Below are 17,571 nucleotides of genomic sequence, written 5' to 3'. Positions count from 1 at the left end.
ATAAATGTCCTTAGATGCCACGTGTAGTTTTGTCCATATGAGTAATACAACTCTGATTATGTTTTCAACAAAACTAGGGAGAAATTTCTTAGCATATGTCATTAGAGAAGAAATTACTTTAGAGAAATCCAAGTTGTCCCATGAAAGATATGGAAATTTCCAAATATTTCTGATCCAAGGTTGAGAAAAACTTTGAGAATGTATAAAAATGGTGATAAAGAAAACTACATATTATAGCAGAAGCTTAATAAAGTGAGTTACTTAAATTATATAGAGAAGTTAAATAATAAAAAATTGACATGCCAGGGAATAAAGAGAAGGATCCTGTTCTAGTCCACACAATCAAACAATCACAGGTTCTGGATTTGAGGCTTTGAACTATGAGATCAAGGGCACTTTTTCAGTCCCAGAATAATCGTCCCTTTTATACCTGCCATCCCAAAGAATCTATTCAGAGCCACCTTTATGTCTTTGTTCCTGAGACTGTAGATGAAGGGATTCAGCATGGGTGTGACCACCGTGTACATCACTGAGGCTGTTGCACTTGCATGCGAGCTGTGGGTAGGACCAGAGCTGAGATACACACCTAGGACTGTACAATAAAATAAAGAGACAACTGAGAGGTGAGATGCACAGGTAGAAAATGCTTTATACTTCCCCTGAGCTGATGACATTCCACATATGGAGGACACTATTCTAGAATAAGAGTAAAGGATCCCAGCCAGGGGACCACCAGCCAACAGCCCAGTTGTTAAGTACATCACTGTGTCATTAAGAAAAGTATCAGAGCAGGCAAGTTTGATCATCTGCTTAATTTCACAGAAAAAGTGGGGGATTTCCAAGTCTGCACAGAAGGACAGTCTCGATACCATTAAGCTATGTAACAAAGAATTCAAAATACTAATGATACAGGACACCAGGACCAGCAGTCCACAGAGCCGGGGATTCATGGTGACCGTGTAGTGCAGGGGGTGGCAGATGGCCACATACCTGTCATAGGCCATCACAGTTAGAAGGAAGTTGTCCCAACCGCCAAAGAGTGTGAGAAAATACATCTGCGTGATGCAACCTTTATAAGTTATGACTTTGCTCTGTGTCTGGATGTTGACCAGCATCTTCGGGACAGTCGTGGAGGTGAAGCAGATGTCCACCAAGGACAGGTTGGACAGGAAGAAGTACATGGGCGTGTGGAGGCGGGAGTCTGAGCTGACGGCCAGGATGAGGAGCAGGTTTCCCAGCACGGCGACCAGGTACATGGAGAGGAACAGCCCAAAGAGAAGGGGCTGCAATTCTGGTTCCTCTGAGAATCCCAGGAGAAGAAATTCCGCAGTACCTGTATCATTGCCTGGTCCCATGTGGTGGAGGTGGTGACTAAGAGTGAAAAAATACCATAATTAATTTTCACACAAATGGTCATTACTAGCATAGTTGAAATGCTACAATTTATGTTTTGCAGTAAATTAATCAATATCTATTTTTTGTACAAATCATCCGCTTTAAGACATCCCCTATGACATCTCTGATTTAGGAGTTTAAGTACCTTCAGGCTATTTTCCCCCAGGAGGTCATGTATTTCACAGCTTTAATAAGAAATGCCTTCATGTCCCTGAGGAATATGTGTTGAGTACTGACCATCTCCAGGGAAAAAGCTGTAAGATGCTGAGAAGCAAAGTCCCTAGAATATAATGACGGTGAAAGAATATACACAAAATAAATATCATATACGATGTCAGACGGGGTCAGGTGCCATGAAAAAAAAAGAAGGTAGGTATTAAAAAGAGTGGATGGGGTGCTATTTTTTTACTGGGAGTTCAGGAAGCCCTGCAAACAAGGTGGCATTTGAATAGAGACCTTAAGGAAGATAGAGTGGAAGACATGTGGTTATTTGAAAAATTGTTTGAGGAAAGAGCCAGAGCAAACGCCCTGAGGATAGCATTGGTTCAGATATTCACAACATAGGTGATGGCTCTGCTCTGCGTCTGGATGTTGAGCAGCATCTTCGGGACGGTGGTGGAGGTGAAGCAGATGTCCACCAAGGACAGGTTGGACAGGAAGAAGTACATGGGCGTGTGGAGGCGGGAGTCTGAGCCGACGGCCAGCACGAGGAGCAGGTTTCCCAGCACGGCCACCAGGTACATGGAGAGGAACAGCCCGAAGACGAGGGGCTGCAGTTCTGGGTCCTCTGAGAATCTCAGGAGAAGAAATTCTGAAATGTGTGGATCATTGTCTATACAATGTGGTGGTGGTCACGACTAGGAATAAAATAAAATTGATTTTCACATAAATGGGCATAACTAACATGGTCGAAATGCTACAACTGCAATGCTATGTGGGAACAAAAAGCATGTATAAAAGAGAGCAGGTGTGAGGTATATTTACTGGGGGTTCAGGAGGCCCTAAGAACAAGAAGACATTTGAACAGGGACCTCCCAGAAGAGAAAGCAGGAGACACGCGTTTATTTGTGAAGCATGTGCCCTGCTGGGGTAAGAGCCAGTGCAAAGGGCCCGAGGACCCTGAGGACGATACTTGTTTCAGATATTCGAGGTTCGGAAGGGAATGAGCCAGAGCGGAGGGATGAGGGGCAGTGTCAGAGAATGTGCTCGGATGAGGCGGCCCCTCTGCTGCTACAAAGCGTCAAGGCACAGGGAATCCCTTGTCCGAAAGTTGTTCCTTACACTTTATTAATTTTGTTTCCAGGTAATATTTTGAATAAAAATGGATGCCCGTCTTCTTTTCATGTGCTGGTTAACATTCTTACGTCTCCATTCTAAGGGTCACATTTTGGAGTATATTTTCTCATGTACCTCTGCTCCGACAACTGCTCATTCCCCACACAACACACACACACATACACACATGCACATAACACATGTGTAATCACGCACACATGCAAACTATGACCTTCTGGGGCCATGTTATCCCCAGGATTTTGTGCCCTGTCATAATTATTAGGAAAGTAATGACTACAAAGAAAGCTGTCAATATCGGATTATCTTTCCCCTAAAAAATATAGAAATAGTATCCAAATTTCACTGGGTAAGTATCCCAGGAACAGGTGAGCGTGTCACTCCTGTCACTCCTGGGCTCTTCACTCTTATTATGACCATATTCTGTCCTGTATGTATTTATCTATTTTTATTTCTTCATTTAGATTTTTGTTTTTGGAAACTGGGTAATTGAATTTCAGTTGGAAGTCTATATGGCTTTTCTGATTTTTTATAAGGATCAGATAGTACTAAACTAGTATCTGCCAGATTACATGACTAAATTCCTGTCCCGTATTTAAAGAAGTGTAAAAAAACTCAGTTTAAAAAACAGAGATAGCAATAAAAAAAAAAAAATTTTTAAAAAACAGAGATGGTTTAAAAAACTAGACAATAGAGGTAAAAAGATCTAATAGCTCAGAGGGTCCCTGAGAGACTGTGAATAGAAGAAGATTTCCTTGGGTCTGTCGACATTTCAGCCCCAGTTCTATCCCCATGATGCCCATGATAACTAATAACACAGCAAAGGCAATTTATCCAAAAGAGAAGAGTGATCTACTATCAATGTCAAGAAACTTCCAAGAATGAGCATCCACTGGAAATGGAGCAAAGAGAATAAATTTACAATTTAGAAAAGGAAATATACAACGTACAAAAGTCGTAGTTTTTTTAAGAGATAAAATGGTAGAAGACTTTTCTAAATAATACTAAATGCAAAATTTTAGGTTTAGCAGCTGAATTTTGAATCTTGGATCTGCCACATATTAGATTAGCTGTTTGAATTTGGAGAGATAACCAATCCATTCTAAATGTTAATATTCTCACTCGAATGGAGTGGGCAGCAATGTCCATCCCCCTAATGTGGTCGATACATTTGGTCAATATGTATAAAAGTTTAGCACAGTTCCTTCCTGTTAGTACATCTATGGGCGTCACTGGTGATGATTCTCTTTGTTTAGATGTGTGTGCGTACATTCATGTGTATCTGTGTGTTTGCATGTGCACACATACTTGATTACAATGGAAAAGGCATGTTTATTGTGGGACATGTTAACAAATTTGGAATAATGCAGTAAAGGAAAATATAGATTTAAAAGAATGGCAGTTCCTGCTAAGGAGGGAAAAGTAATGAGCCTGAAGAGCCCAGCAGAGAGCCAGGTGCAGAGAGAAGCAGCAGCCAGCGCGGTGCTGAAGCTACCTCGGGCTCAGGGGACCACACACTGACTGGACCTTCATTGCTCCGCTGGCCTCGTCATTGCATCCACCTCACCTCCCGATCTGATTGTGATTCCTGCACCTATTTCATGTTCATTTGACCACACTTGTTTTTATATGTCCCAATAGTGGATGAGCCTGGCCCTTCTCTCATTTTTCTTTGTGGCATCTTTCCTTTGTTCTTGGACTTTGGGATTGCATATCTTTTGTGACACACCCAGTAGTTACACTCTAGTCCTGGTTCTGGTCCCCATCCTACATGCAAAGTCCTCATCAAGTTATACTTTATAAAATCCTACACAAGCCAGATGATCTGTCCCTTTTCTTCATACGTTTATACTGAAGACATTATGTCATTCACACACTTACTTCACTGTACTCTGCCTTCCCCATTTAATGTAAGATCAAATGAGCAGGGACTTCACCTCCTTTGTTCACGTCTATGTTTTCACAAAGGTGTGCATTTGCATAGAAACAAATTTTAAGAAAATGAGAATTCATTAAATAAAAAACTGGTAGGGAAAATGAACCTAAGTTATAAATAGTGAATTCAAATAACTATTAAATAAAATTGAATAAAAATATAATACTAACATCTGAAAGAAAATCACAATAAATTGATCCCATAAACATCTGTAATTCAAGATGAACTGGGTAAAAGGAAATAAAAGACTAGGAAAACGTACTCTTTAAAACTGTGGAGGAAGCAGTATCTAAAGTTATAATCTCATCTTATATAAACGTAAGTGGACTCATAGTGCTTATAAAAAGGATATGGGTGATCTTTAGTTGGATATAAAAGAATGTTTTCCAAAACATCACAGAAGATGATTGCTATTTTTAAAAATAGATCTAGGAGCAGGGAGAAGCAAGATGGGGGGTAGGTAACAGCTGCACCCGCCGCCTCCCGCAACCATATCAAAATCACAACTAAAATACAGAACCACCATCACTCAGAGCCTCCTGAAATTTGGCTGAACAGACGCCCCACAACCAGGGAACTGAGGGAGCACCGAGAGCGGGAGGAGGGGCGGAGACGCGGGCGGATCGGGGCTGAATCGCAGAGACGCGGCCGCGGGCCCACACCTGGTGCCACGGTTGAAATGCAGAAGGGAATCTCGGCGGCGGAGGTTTCCCGGAGGAGGGAGGGGTCCCAGCCCCACAGCAGGCCCCCAGCCAGGGCTCCAGGCCGGGAGGAGACATCCCGAAACCTCAGGCTGTGAAACCAGCGGGGACTGTGGCTGAGGGTCGCGGAGGCTGCGGGAGCCCCAGCAGCTCCTCTTAAGGGCCCGGCACAGACTCACTCGGACGCTCCCTCTGCGCCCAGCGCCGGGCAGCAGCCTGAAAGGACCCGGGACACTCGGGGAGGAACTAACCTGCCTGAGATCCGGGCGAGAGGCGGAGGGGCGGCTTCCTCCCAGGCAGAAGGGCTGGCGGAGGCCATGGCTCCTTTGGCGAGTCCTCCCCGCACACAGCCGGCAGGCAGGCGCCATATTTGAATCGCCAGCACCTGACTCATGCCTTTGGCCCCGCCCCGTGATGCCCGGAGGCCCCGCCCTCCCTACCTTCGGGCTCATCCAGACCATTTCCAGGGGCTTTTCTGTGCCAGTGGCCTCTCGAGCCTCATGCTTAGGAGTTTCCTAAAATCTCTCAAACAAGCAGCAGTGGGCCCCACAGGGCTTGATAAGTGTCCCCAGGCCTGGCACTAGCGGCAGCTGCATTGGCTCATAGCTTGGCCTCTCCTGGACACCTCCAAGCCCAGCACAAGTAGCAGCCAACTACAGTTTGCTGTGTAGCTCATGCTGGGTGGCCCTGCGTAAGGCACTGGCACAGGCTGACTTTGCACCTCCCGGGAGGCCCCAGAGACAGTGCACCCGGTGGTCAGACTCGACCACGCTGGATTACAACCCTACCACAGCCACGAGTGACACTCAAGGGGCGCACTTGGTGAACACCAAAGCCCCACTGAAGTAAATCCTGCTCCATAGTAGTGTCTCCAGCACAGTAGCTCTCTGGCGGTAGTTGCAGCTGGTCCTCACAGCTGATTGGTCTGGGGGTCAGTTCCTCCCAGTGATGCCAACAGCAACCAAGGCTCAACTACAACAGGACAGTGCACACAGCCCACATAGGGGAGCACCTAGAAGGCCCAGCTCAGGTGACTGGGGAGGCTGAGCCACTGGACCCTACAGGACACCTACTACACAAAGCCACTCTACAAATTCCAGAAGACATAGCAGCTCTACCTAATACATAGAAACAAACACCTGGAAGCAGCCAAAGTGTAGAAGCAAAGAAACATGTCACAAAGGAAAGGACAGAAGAAATCTCTAGAAGAGGAACTAAATGAAATAGATCCAAGCAAGCTAACAGATAGAGAGTTCAGAATTCTGTTTATAAGGATGTTTAAGCAGACTATTAGGGAAATAACTGAGAAAATCAGTAACATAATAAAGTCCCAATTTGAAATGAAGGCTACAGGAACTGAAATGAAGAATAATTTACAGAGAATCAACAGTAGAGTAGAGGACACTGAGAATCACATCAGCAATTTGGAACATGAAGAAACAAAAAACACCCAACCAGAGGAGCAAAAAGAAAAAAGAATCCAGAAATATGAAGATAGTATAAGGAGCCTCTGGGACAACTTCAAGAGGCCCAACATTCATATTTTTGGGGTGCCAGAGGGGAAGAAAGAGGCCAAGAAATTGAAAACCTATTTGAAAAAATAATGACAGAAAACTTCCCCTACCTGGGGAAAGAAATAGACTTACAAGTCCAGGAAGAAAAGAGGGTCCCAAACAAGAGGAACTCAAAGAGGCCCACAGCAAGACACATCATAATTAAAATGCCAAAGGTTAAAGACAAAGAGAGAATCCTAAAAGCAGCAAGAGAAAAGCAGTTAGTTACCTACAAGGGAGCACCCATACGGCTGTCAGCTGATTTCTCAACAGAAATCTTGCAGGCCAGAAGGGAGTGGCAAGAAATATTCAAAGTGATGAAAAACATGGAACTACAACCAAGATTGTTCTACCCAGCAAAGAGGGCCAGATAAAGCGCTTCACAGATAAGAAAAAGCTAAAGGAGTTCATGACCACCAAACCAGCATTACAGGAAAAGTTGAAGGGTCTTCTTTAAGAAGAAGCTAATGAACAAAAGAATCTGACGAACTAAATAGATCCAGAGATATTGACGCATGCAACAGACAATCATATTTCAGAGGAAAGAGGGAAGGGGCGTGGAGTGTGGGAAGAGATTAACCAAAGAAGTTATATGCATATATGCATAACCCATGGACACAGACAATGACAGGGTGAAGGGCTGGGGAGGGGGTGGGAGCGAGGTGGAGGGGGTCAACTGGGGGGGGGGATATGGGGCACCTTTAATACTCTCAACAATAAAGATTAAAAACAAAAAAGATCTAATCCCAAAACAAAACATGGCAGAAATGACAAAAAACAGGTGTAAAATCAGATGGCAAAACAACTCATTACTACTAAGGATGCAGAAGGCCTTTCAATGTTTAAAAGCAATGAGGAAATACAATGTGAACGACTGATAGATTTGAGCATACAAAATTTATAAACTCACACAACGCCACATGCGTGTTTACATACATACAAAAATTAAATGGAAAAGAGGAAACTTGCTGAAAAAATGCAATTCTTTGTTTTGAAAGAATGCACTAAAAAACCCCAATAAAAACATTCAGACCCAGCACATAAAAACATTGTGGGTTGCACAATGTCACCCCAATACATTCAGTTTTTAAAAAACACCAAAAAAAACCCCACAAAGACAATTTGCAGTATAGAAAGTAAGTGGCTATAAAGTGAAAAAAAATTTTAGTCTGCCAGAAAATAAAATAATTGGAAAGTAATGCTCATTAGCATACCCTTTATGCATAAATACATTGTTTTCACTTGAATACCAATATGAGAGACTGTGAAATGTAAGTCTAATGAACCTTTGTTGCAAGGTAGAATCTACCTCTATTGGTCTGGATCCTTCTAATAAATACAGAATATTCTCAAATACACCCCATCTGAAAAAATTTTAAATGCCCTCGCTCACTGCTATGCCTTCACTAATACTATTTTCCTACTCCCCTGAACTTCACAACTTCTTCTGATTTTATTGGAACCACTTTATGCCTCCCATTCCGTCCTCAGTCTTATCCAACTGGACTTCCATTCCCATCATGTAATTATCAACAATGATCCTTGTATTGTTGAGTCCAAGGAACACTTCTATTTTTAAAGTATTTAATATATTAATTTTAAATTCATTAGTAAACAAACATGGCAATCTCTGGGCTCTAGGCTAGGCAGCTTAGGCTCTCAGGTGACCTCCAGAAATTCTAGGCTTTTGTTCTCTCTGAACCTTTCCTTCAGTACCTACTGGGCTCTCAGACTCACCCAGATGAGGCTCTGAGAAAAACGTCTCTGGGTGGAAGTCTGAATTCCTCTGGAAGGCTGATGATGGAGACTGAAGTTCTGTCCCCAGTCAAGACAGCAGGAAGGAGTGAAGCATTGGTCCCCAACCAGACTTAGGAATCCAAAAGCAACCACCATGTTCTGTCCAGCTCAAGGTTGTACATGCAGCAGAGGAGATATTTTCAGCTGCCTGTATCTGCTCATTAGATACTGTTTCCATTGTTACTCCCACCTCTGAGTATATCATTTCCCTTAGGACACCGATCTAGGCAGAAAGAAGATTTTTTCCTTCTGATTCTGTGTTCCCAGCAGACCATATTAGAAGTCAGGTGAATCCAGTATTTATTTTTGCTTTTCCATGAATGCACCTGCATCCCAGAGGCCTACCCTCCTTGCATTTTATCCAAGTCTTGTGTTTGTGTTTTCTCCCAATCTAAGACTGAGGAACCTGTCTTGACTAGGTCTCAGGGACCTCTAAAGTATTGACAGCTGATGAGCAACAGCTCCTCATATCTCTAGAAATTGCTATTCCTCTCTTGAGCAAGGGAGAGAGGTCAGTACCTTTGCTATAAAGCCATGGTACTATAATCCTTGGCTGCATGAGGTTTTTGACAAGTCTATTGGTAGATTCATGCTTATAACACAAATTAAGAGCTGGCCTTTAGTGCTTCACCTAAATGGTGATTGTTAATTATAAGATAGAGTTAGATCTTTTTATGCACCATGGACTGAACTTAGATTCGTATATGGATTGTCTTATTTCAGTCTTACAAAAGTCCATTATCTGAGGTTGTACTGTTGTGAACTTCATTCTACATTTGCAGAAATGGGATTTAGAGGGTGAAGCAATCTGCTTAAAATTATGAACTGAGTAAGGGTGAGCTTTGATTGGAACTCCTCCAAGATGTTTCCAGTTTTCTGCTCTAGACCGGGGGTTGGCAACCAGGAGTCATGTTGCCTCTAGGGAACACCTTGCAAAGTCTGGAAAATTCTCTGCTGTTACAACTGGGGAGGTGCTACTGGCACCTAGTGGACAGATGCTTCTCAACATCTTGTAATGCATTGGACGGCCCCACCACAAAGAAGTGTGCAACAGAAATGTCAATAGTGCAGAGATGAGAAATACCATTCTAGACCAGAACTTCCCCAACGTCATATGCATATGAATCCAGGATCTTGTTCAAATGCAGGTTCTGATCTGGCAGGTCTAGGCTGACCCAGACATCCAGCATTTGTAACTAGCTCCTGGTTAATATTGATGCTGCAGCTCCTGGTCTGTGAGCACTCTCAGTATCAAGGCTGTTGTCCAGTGTTAGATTCAGAGGTAAGCAGCTTTTGGCCTTTTTCAGCAAGAACCTTCTCACACACCTCAGGCCTGGCCTTAGACTGTCAAATGTTAGGCTCAGTAGCTCAGCTTCTGCATACTCAAGTTTGCATATACCTCTTGAGTATTTCTCTCATGACAGGAAATAAAATTGTCAGGACTTTATATAAATAGGGAACTTTCATCTATGCTATTTTTTCATTGAATTGATTGGGGTGACATCGGTTACTAAAACCATACAGGTTTCAAGTGTACAAGTCAATAAAACATCATCTGCAGACTGCATCATGCGCTCACCACCCAAAGCCAAGTCTCTTTTTGTTCCCACTTATCCCCTCTTTGCCCACTCCCACCTCCCTACCTCCCTTTCCATTTTCCTCTGGCTATCATCGTACTGTTGTTTGTGTCTATGTGTCATACATATTTATATATTTTGTTTGTTTGTTTATTTAAGCCCTTCACCTTTTTTCACCCAGCCCTCCCCTCTGACAACCATAAGTCTGTTCTATGTATCTATGCTTCTGTTTCTATTTTGTTTGTTAAATTATTTTGTTCCTCGCACAAGGAACAGAGTGCTTGAGAGTTTCTCAGTCTATGCCATGTTGTACTCAGTGACACAACCTCTGACCCACTCATGTTGACTCCAAATGGTCACAGTAAGAATTTGTAGATTCTTCAAGCTGTTTTACTGTGTCCTATGTTTCACTCCTGAAAATATCTGCAAAGTTTCTGTTTCTTGGTGAATTAAAGTATTACACCAACTTTTGTATCTTTCTTGTTGCAAAGCATCTAGAATAAATTCATAAGTGTTTTTTGTCAAAAGAAGTGTGAAATCAATCCTTCTGTATCCGTTTACCCAGATAGAATTTAATTTCTTTTTCATGCTTGAATCACTCTATCATGCTCTTATGTAAACTGCACAAGCCCATCCATTGATGTTAAATAAAAATTCTCCAGTTTAACTGAGATATAATTGATATATAACTTCGTATAATTTCAATCAATTTAATTTATATTTTATGATCCAGGAATGTCTTTCTTTATTGAATTTATTAGGGTGACATTGGTTTACAAAACAATACAGGTTTCAAGTGTACAATTCAACAAAATATCATTTACACACTGCATTGTGTGCCCATTGCCCCAAGCAAAGTCTCTTTTCATCACCATTTTCCCCCCTTTTGCCCACCTTCACCTACCCCCCACCATCCTTTCCCTCTGGCTTTCTCCACACTATTGTTTGGGTCTATGTGATATATATACCTACACCACACATATATATACACATATATATCACACACACATATATATATGTTCTTTTGCTTACTCCTTTCACCTCCTTTCATCCGGCACCCCCAACCCTCCTCTCAGTTGATGAACAGCTGTCAGTCTGTTCCATGTATCCATGGCTCTGTTTCTATTTTGTTCATCAGTATATTTTGTTCATTCCATTCCATATATAAGTGAGATCATATGATATGTGCCTTTCTCCGACTGGCTTATTTCACCTAGCATAAAAATCTCCAGGTCCATTCATCCTATTGCAAAGGGTAAGAGATCCTTCTGTTTTACAGCTGCATAGTGTTCCATGGTGTAAATGTCCCACAGCTTTTTTATCAGCTCATAGAGTGATGGGCACTTAGGCGGTCTGAGATCTTACCTATTGTAAATAATGCTGCTATGAACATAGGGGTGCATAATTTCTTTCGAATTAGTGTTTTGGGTTTCTTTTAATATATTCCCAGAAGTGGGATCACTGGGTCAAACAACAGTTCCATGTTTAATTTGTTGAAGAAACTCCATCCTGTTTTCTCACCGTGGCTGCAGCAATCTGCATTCCCATCAACCATGCACACAGGTTCCCTTTTCTTCACTACCTCACCAGTACTAGTTTGTTGATTTATTAATAATAACCATTCTGACAAGCATGAGGTGATACCTTCTTGTGGTTTTAATTTGCATCTCTCTGGTGATTAGTGACGTTGAGCATTTTTTTACATGTCTAGTGTCTATCTGTGTGTCCTCTTTGGAGAAGTGTCTATTCAGGTCCTTTGCCCATTTCTTAATTGGGTTGTTTGTCTTCTTGGTGTTGAGTAGTATAAGTTCTTTATATGTTTTGGAAGTCAACCCCTTATCAAATGTATTATTGGCAAATATGTTTTCCCATTCAGTGTATTCCCCTTTCAGCTTGTTGATGGTTTCTTTTGCTGTGCAAAAGCCATTTAGTTTGATGTAGTTCCATTTGTTTCTTTTTTCTCTGTTTCCATTGCCCTAGGAGATATATCGGCAAAATATTGTTACAAGAGATGTCTGAGATTTTACCGCATATGTTTTCTTCTAGGATTTTTATGTTTTCCTGACTTACATTTAAGTCTTTAATTCATTGTGAGTTTATTCTTGTGTATGGTGTAAGTTGGTGGCCTAGTTTCATTTTTTTGTAACATTATTTATTGAAGAGACTGTCTTTACCCCATTGTATGTTGTTGCCTCCTTCATCAAATATTAATTGACCATAAAGTTGTGGGGTTGATTTCTGTGCTCTCTCATTTGTTTCATTGATCCATATACTTGTCCTTTTGTGGCTCAGCGGTTGAGCGTAGACCTAGGATCCAGGTGATCGGGGTTCGATTCCCAGCCAGGGCACATGCCCGGGTGGCGGGCTCGATCCCCAGTCAGGGGTTTGCAGGAGCAGCTGATCAATGACTCACCACTGATGTTTCTTTCTCTCTCTCTCCCTCTCCTTTCCTCTCTCTGAAATCAATAAAGATATATATATATTTTTTAATTTTTGCAGGATTGCTTCCATATCGTATTGTGCCAGGTGGGTACTTGAAACATCAGGGGAATCACTTTGTAAACTATATGATTGTCTAACCACTATGCTGCACACCTGAAACTAATTTGATTTGGGTAATGGACACAGAATGCAATATGCAGATGATGTATCATAGAGTTGTCCACTTGAAACATACATTATTTTATTAACCAATGTCACCCCAATAAATTTAATAAAGATAATATTTTTTAAAATATTGAATGTCAACTGTAACTGAAAAATGAAGTAAAACAAAAAAATTGTTTGCAGAAACTGAGCTTAAGCCTCTCATTTCTTTGTATGTTTTTTGTTTTAAATTTTTTTTTATTTTTAGCTACTGTTGACATGCAATATTATATTAATTTCATGTGTACAACATAGTGATTAGACATTTATATAACTTACAAAGTGATTACCCTGATAAATAGAGTACCATCTGACACCATACGTAGTATTACAATATTCCTGACTATATTTCCTATGATGTACTTGACATGCCCATGACTATTAAACCTCTCAATTCATTCAATGAGTTTCCCTTAAGTAAAGTCATTTTGTGTTGAATTCCCACCTTAAAATAGAAGGTGAAAATTAGAGTCCATTTGGAGATATTCTGTCCCATTAGGTGGTACAGAGAATTCCCCATTGCATAAGTATAAATGTTCTGACCTTCTATCCTTTGAGGATTTAAGGTAGAAAAATAATTCCTTATTACAATTAAAGTCACCCATTCTACTTTAAATGTTTATGTCAAAATTTCTGCATTCTTTCCATTTCGTCTTTTCAAATATTCATTCTTTTCATTTCTATCCCCTCCAACTTTCTCTCAAGATTTCTTTTTGCATAATAGATGGAAATATGTGAGTCTGTATACATGTACATATATATGTGTGAGTGTGCTTATTTGAGAGAAAAATGTATACAAATTCACTCACACATACACTCTAACCTTGAGTGTTTTTTTTGGACTCAGCAGACTATTTTAACACATTTCACTTATTCCACACATTTGTCTGAAATTAGAGTTTATTATCTCACATTACCTTTGGAAATGAAGAAACTGAGGCTCAGGGCAATTGCAGTTTTAAAAATAACAAAAGAGTTAAAATTTATTGTACATCTTTTCAAATTATATGCAAATGGAAGTGTGTAGTATAAATTATTAATTTTTGTATGGCTCACTTAATTCAGCATGTTGTATGTGTAGTAGTATATTGCATGCAATTATGTTCCAGTGAATTAGTTAGGAATAAAAATGTCTAGTAGTGCATGACTCAGGGTCAGACCTAGAGTGTAGGTAGCTGAGTCACACCCAGAAGTGCTGGGAGAATCTCTTCTAACTAAGAACAAAATAAATGTTATATGTGAATATAGGGATTAAAATAAATCAATTATCACTTGATAAATCCATTTTTCCCATAAATTAAAGACTCGCCTTCATATAAAAAGGGAGTAAACTGACATAAATTGGTTCAAGACAGAAGAGCACTACAGCCACATACAACACAATGGATGAGCATTAGGAACACAATATAGAGACTGACAACTGACTACAGGCCCATGAGGAGACAACCGGAACTCAGAACAACTTCCTACCATATAATGCCATCTAATAATAAGGGCATTACATTAAACCATTTGCTTCTAGGATGACTTGTTATACAGCAACAGCTAACTGATACAATAATCAAAATGAAGAGAAGTGAACTAAATTATCAGAATCTGTTGCTTGTCATTGTAGGCCTTTCTTCTGATATGTAAGGATAGCATTCATGATTAGTCTGTTATTAAAGTTTATTTCAGATAACTGCATTAAAAAATGACTCCATTGAGATTTCCTTGTAGGTAACCAGAAGAGGTTGAGAGAGCATTCATGTTTGTGAAAAACTTATGACTCTGAAATACAGAACTGGACAGGAATTCAAGCTTTCTAGTGAGTCATCTTTTGGTTACTTTGTATATATATATATATATATATATATATATGACATATCTATATATCACATAATAATATACATATAATGGATGATATTGATATGGTTCATTCCCTACCCCTTAGAGGTTATGACACTATTTAGAGTAGGGGGAGATGCTTCATTTAGAACAATAGAGGGAATCACACTTGTAGGCAGCAATGAAAATTTTTAAATGGAAGCAGGAAGATAGTTCAGTAGAAAACATCATTACACCGAGCACAACACCCCGATGATAAATCCTTGTACACATAAACACTGATCTTACATACATCAATAAATAAACATGCACCCTGAAAAAATTGTTTGCTTAGTAATAAACGTATGACTTAAAATTTTGCTTCCTCATACTTAGGGTCATCTCTGACTCTAAAGACATATTATGTCAAACAATTTATTGAAATTTGTGTTTCTGCGTCGACTAGATTTGGAAACATGTATTTGATTGTCAGTTTGCCAGTGACCTGGTAAGAATGTGGACACCAAGCTAAATATGATACAGGATCCTAATGAGGGAAGATAACCCAGTTACCTTTTATAACACACACTATATGTTAAAGTCTACATTTTCAGAAAGAGCAGTTATGGTGGTGATATATGAAGAAATGATGTACAAAAAGTGTTAAACTGTGCTCTTAATTTTCCTCTCCTATGAAATGATGTAAGTGGCTTTGGTTATCAATTGCAGTTTATTTCCACAGGAGGAGTACAACTCATGATTTTTCTTTTAGTAAAATGAAAGAAAAATTATTCAGTATGATCGACTTTATTTCAAAAGAAATTGTTCTTAAGAAATCCATGTAGTCTCATGAGATAAATGGGAATTTCCAAATATTTCATCCAAGGATGGTAATTAATTTGGGAGAAGAGAAAAATGACAAAGCAAAAGCTATTAGATATTACAAAGTCAAAAAATTAATAAAGTGATTCAATTGAATTGTATAGAGAAGTTGAAATCATAGAAACTGGAAATAAACAGAAAGAGTAAATTCTACTCCCACAATCTGATCAGAGAATCACAATATCTGGCTTTGAGCCTTTGAGTCCAGCTATCATGTGCATTTCTTCAGCCCTAGGACAAATGGTCCTTTTACAGCTACCATCCCAATAAATCTTTTCAGAGCCCTCTTTATGTCTTTGTTCCTGAGACTGTAGATGAAGGGGTTCAGCATGGGTGTGACCACGGTGTACATCACCGAGGCTGTTGCATTTGAGTATGAGCTGTGGGGGGCAGCAGAGCTGAGGTACACTCCCAGGCTTGTACCATAAAATAAGGAGACAACTGAGAGGTGAGACACACAGGTAGAAAATGCTTTATACTTCCCCTGAGCTGATGGGATTGACCATATGCAGGAAACTATCTTAGAGTAAGAGTAAAGGATCCCAGCAAGGGGACCACCACCCAGGAGCCCAGCTCCAAAATACATCACCATGTCATTAACAAAGGTGTCAGAACAGGCAAGTTGGACCATCTGTTTGATTTCACAAAAAAAGTGGGAGATTTCCAAGTCTGGACAGAAAGACAGTCGCAACACCACTAAGCATTGTAACAAGGAATGCAGTACACTCATGATCCAGGACACCAGAACCAGCAGTCTGCAGAGCCGGGGGTTCATGATGACCGTGTACTGCAGGGGGTGGCAGATGGCCAAAAATCGGTCATAGGCCATCACGGTCAAGAGGAAGTTGTCCAGTCCTGCATATAATAGGAAAAAATACATCTGGCTGATGCAGCCTGCGTAGGTGATGGCTCTGCTCTGCGTCTGGATGTTGAGCAGCATCTTCGGGACGGTGGTGGAGGTGAAGCAGATGTCCACCAAGGACAGGTTGGACAGGAAGAAGTACATGGGCGTGTGGAGGCGGGAGTCTGAGCCGACGGCCAGCACGAGGAGCAGGTTTCCCAGCACGGCCACCAGGTACATGGAGAGGAACAGCCCGAAGACGAGGGGCTGCAGTTCTGGGTCCTCTGAGAATCCCAGGAGAAGAAATTCTGAAAATCCTGTGAGGTTCCCTAGTTCCATGTGGTGGAGGTGACTACCAGGATATAGGAAAAAGTAACATGACTAATTCTCCCAGAAGCAAGCATTAGTAACCTAGCATAAGTGCTACCATCCACATTTTAGAATCAAGGAATTGATTTCCATATTTCATGTATAGTCTGGTCTCCTTTAGGACATCCCCAGCCATTTTTCCTTACAATTTTCTTTTCCATGTAAAGACACTTGAAGAATTTTTGTGCCTTACTCAATTCTTTCAGTAAGAAAAATTAAAATAAAAGGGCCATGGATGAGATGTAACGCACAGCAGGGTGACTATAGTTAATAATACTGTAGTGTGCATTTGAAAATTGCCAGAGGGTAGATTTTAAAAGTCCTTGTCACAAAAAAAAATTGTAACTATGTGTGGTGACAGATGTTAACTAGACTTCCTGTGGAGGTCATATTGCAATATATAAAAATACAGAATCACTATGTCGTACACCTGAAACTAATATAATATTTTATGCCAATTATACTTCAATTAAAAAATTTTAAATCAATGGAGAGAACACAGTATGACTGACTGACGGATTGGACCACACAAAATTTATGAACTTCATACTTTCGCCACAAAACATTTATACATACATAAAATGGAAAACAGTCCGTTTGTGTAAAAACCTCCAATTTTTTGTTAGAAAGAATCCAATCAAAAAATAGAATAAGAGAATACAGTCAGTAATATTGTGATAAGTCTGCACTATGACAGATGATTACTAGACTTGGTGTGGTAATCACATTGTAATGTACATAAATGTTGAATCACTATATTGTACACCTGAAGTTA

General features: G+C 40.5%; 2 protein-coding genes across 2 annotated transcripts; both read right to left on the bottom strand.

Moving 5' to 3' along the window:
- Window positions 1-386: 386 nt before the first annotated feature.
- Window positions 387-1,355, bottom strand: LOC308556968 (olfactory receptor 7A17-like; the record flags this gene model as incomplete). Its single annotated transcript, XM_081136796.1, has 1 exon — window positions 387-1,355. One exon carries the CDS (start codon window positions 1,353-1,355, stop codon window positions 387-389), a length of 969 nt encoding a protein of 322 aa, XP_080992922.1.
- Window positions 1,356-15,797: 14,442 nt separating this feature from the next.
- Window positions 15,798-16,775, bottom strand: LOC308556323 (olfactory receptor 7A17-like; the record flags this gene model as incomplete). The annotated part of the gene is made up of 1 exon (XM_081135474.1): window positions 15,798-16,775. Exon 1 carries the CDS (start codon window positions 16,764-16,766, stop codon window positions 15,798-15,800), a length of 969 nt encoding a protein of 322 aa, XP_080991600.1. The 5' UTR covers window positions 16,767-16,775.
- Window positions 16,776-17,571: the final 796 nt, after the last annotated feature.

The sequence above is a fragment of the Miniopterus schreibersii genome (genome assembly GCF_964146895.1).
Source record: "Miniopterus schreibersii genome assembly, chromosome: 4".
Taxonomy (NCBI): Eukaryota; Metazoa; Chordata; class Mammalia; order Chiroptera; family Miniopteridae; genus Miniopterus; species Miniopterus schreibersii.
The sequence above is the reverse complement of the archived record's forward strand: the minus strand, read 5'-3'. Positions and strand labels throughout refer to the sequence as shown.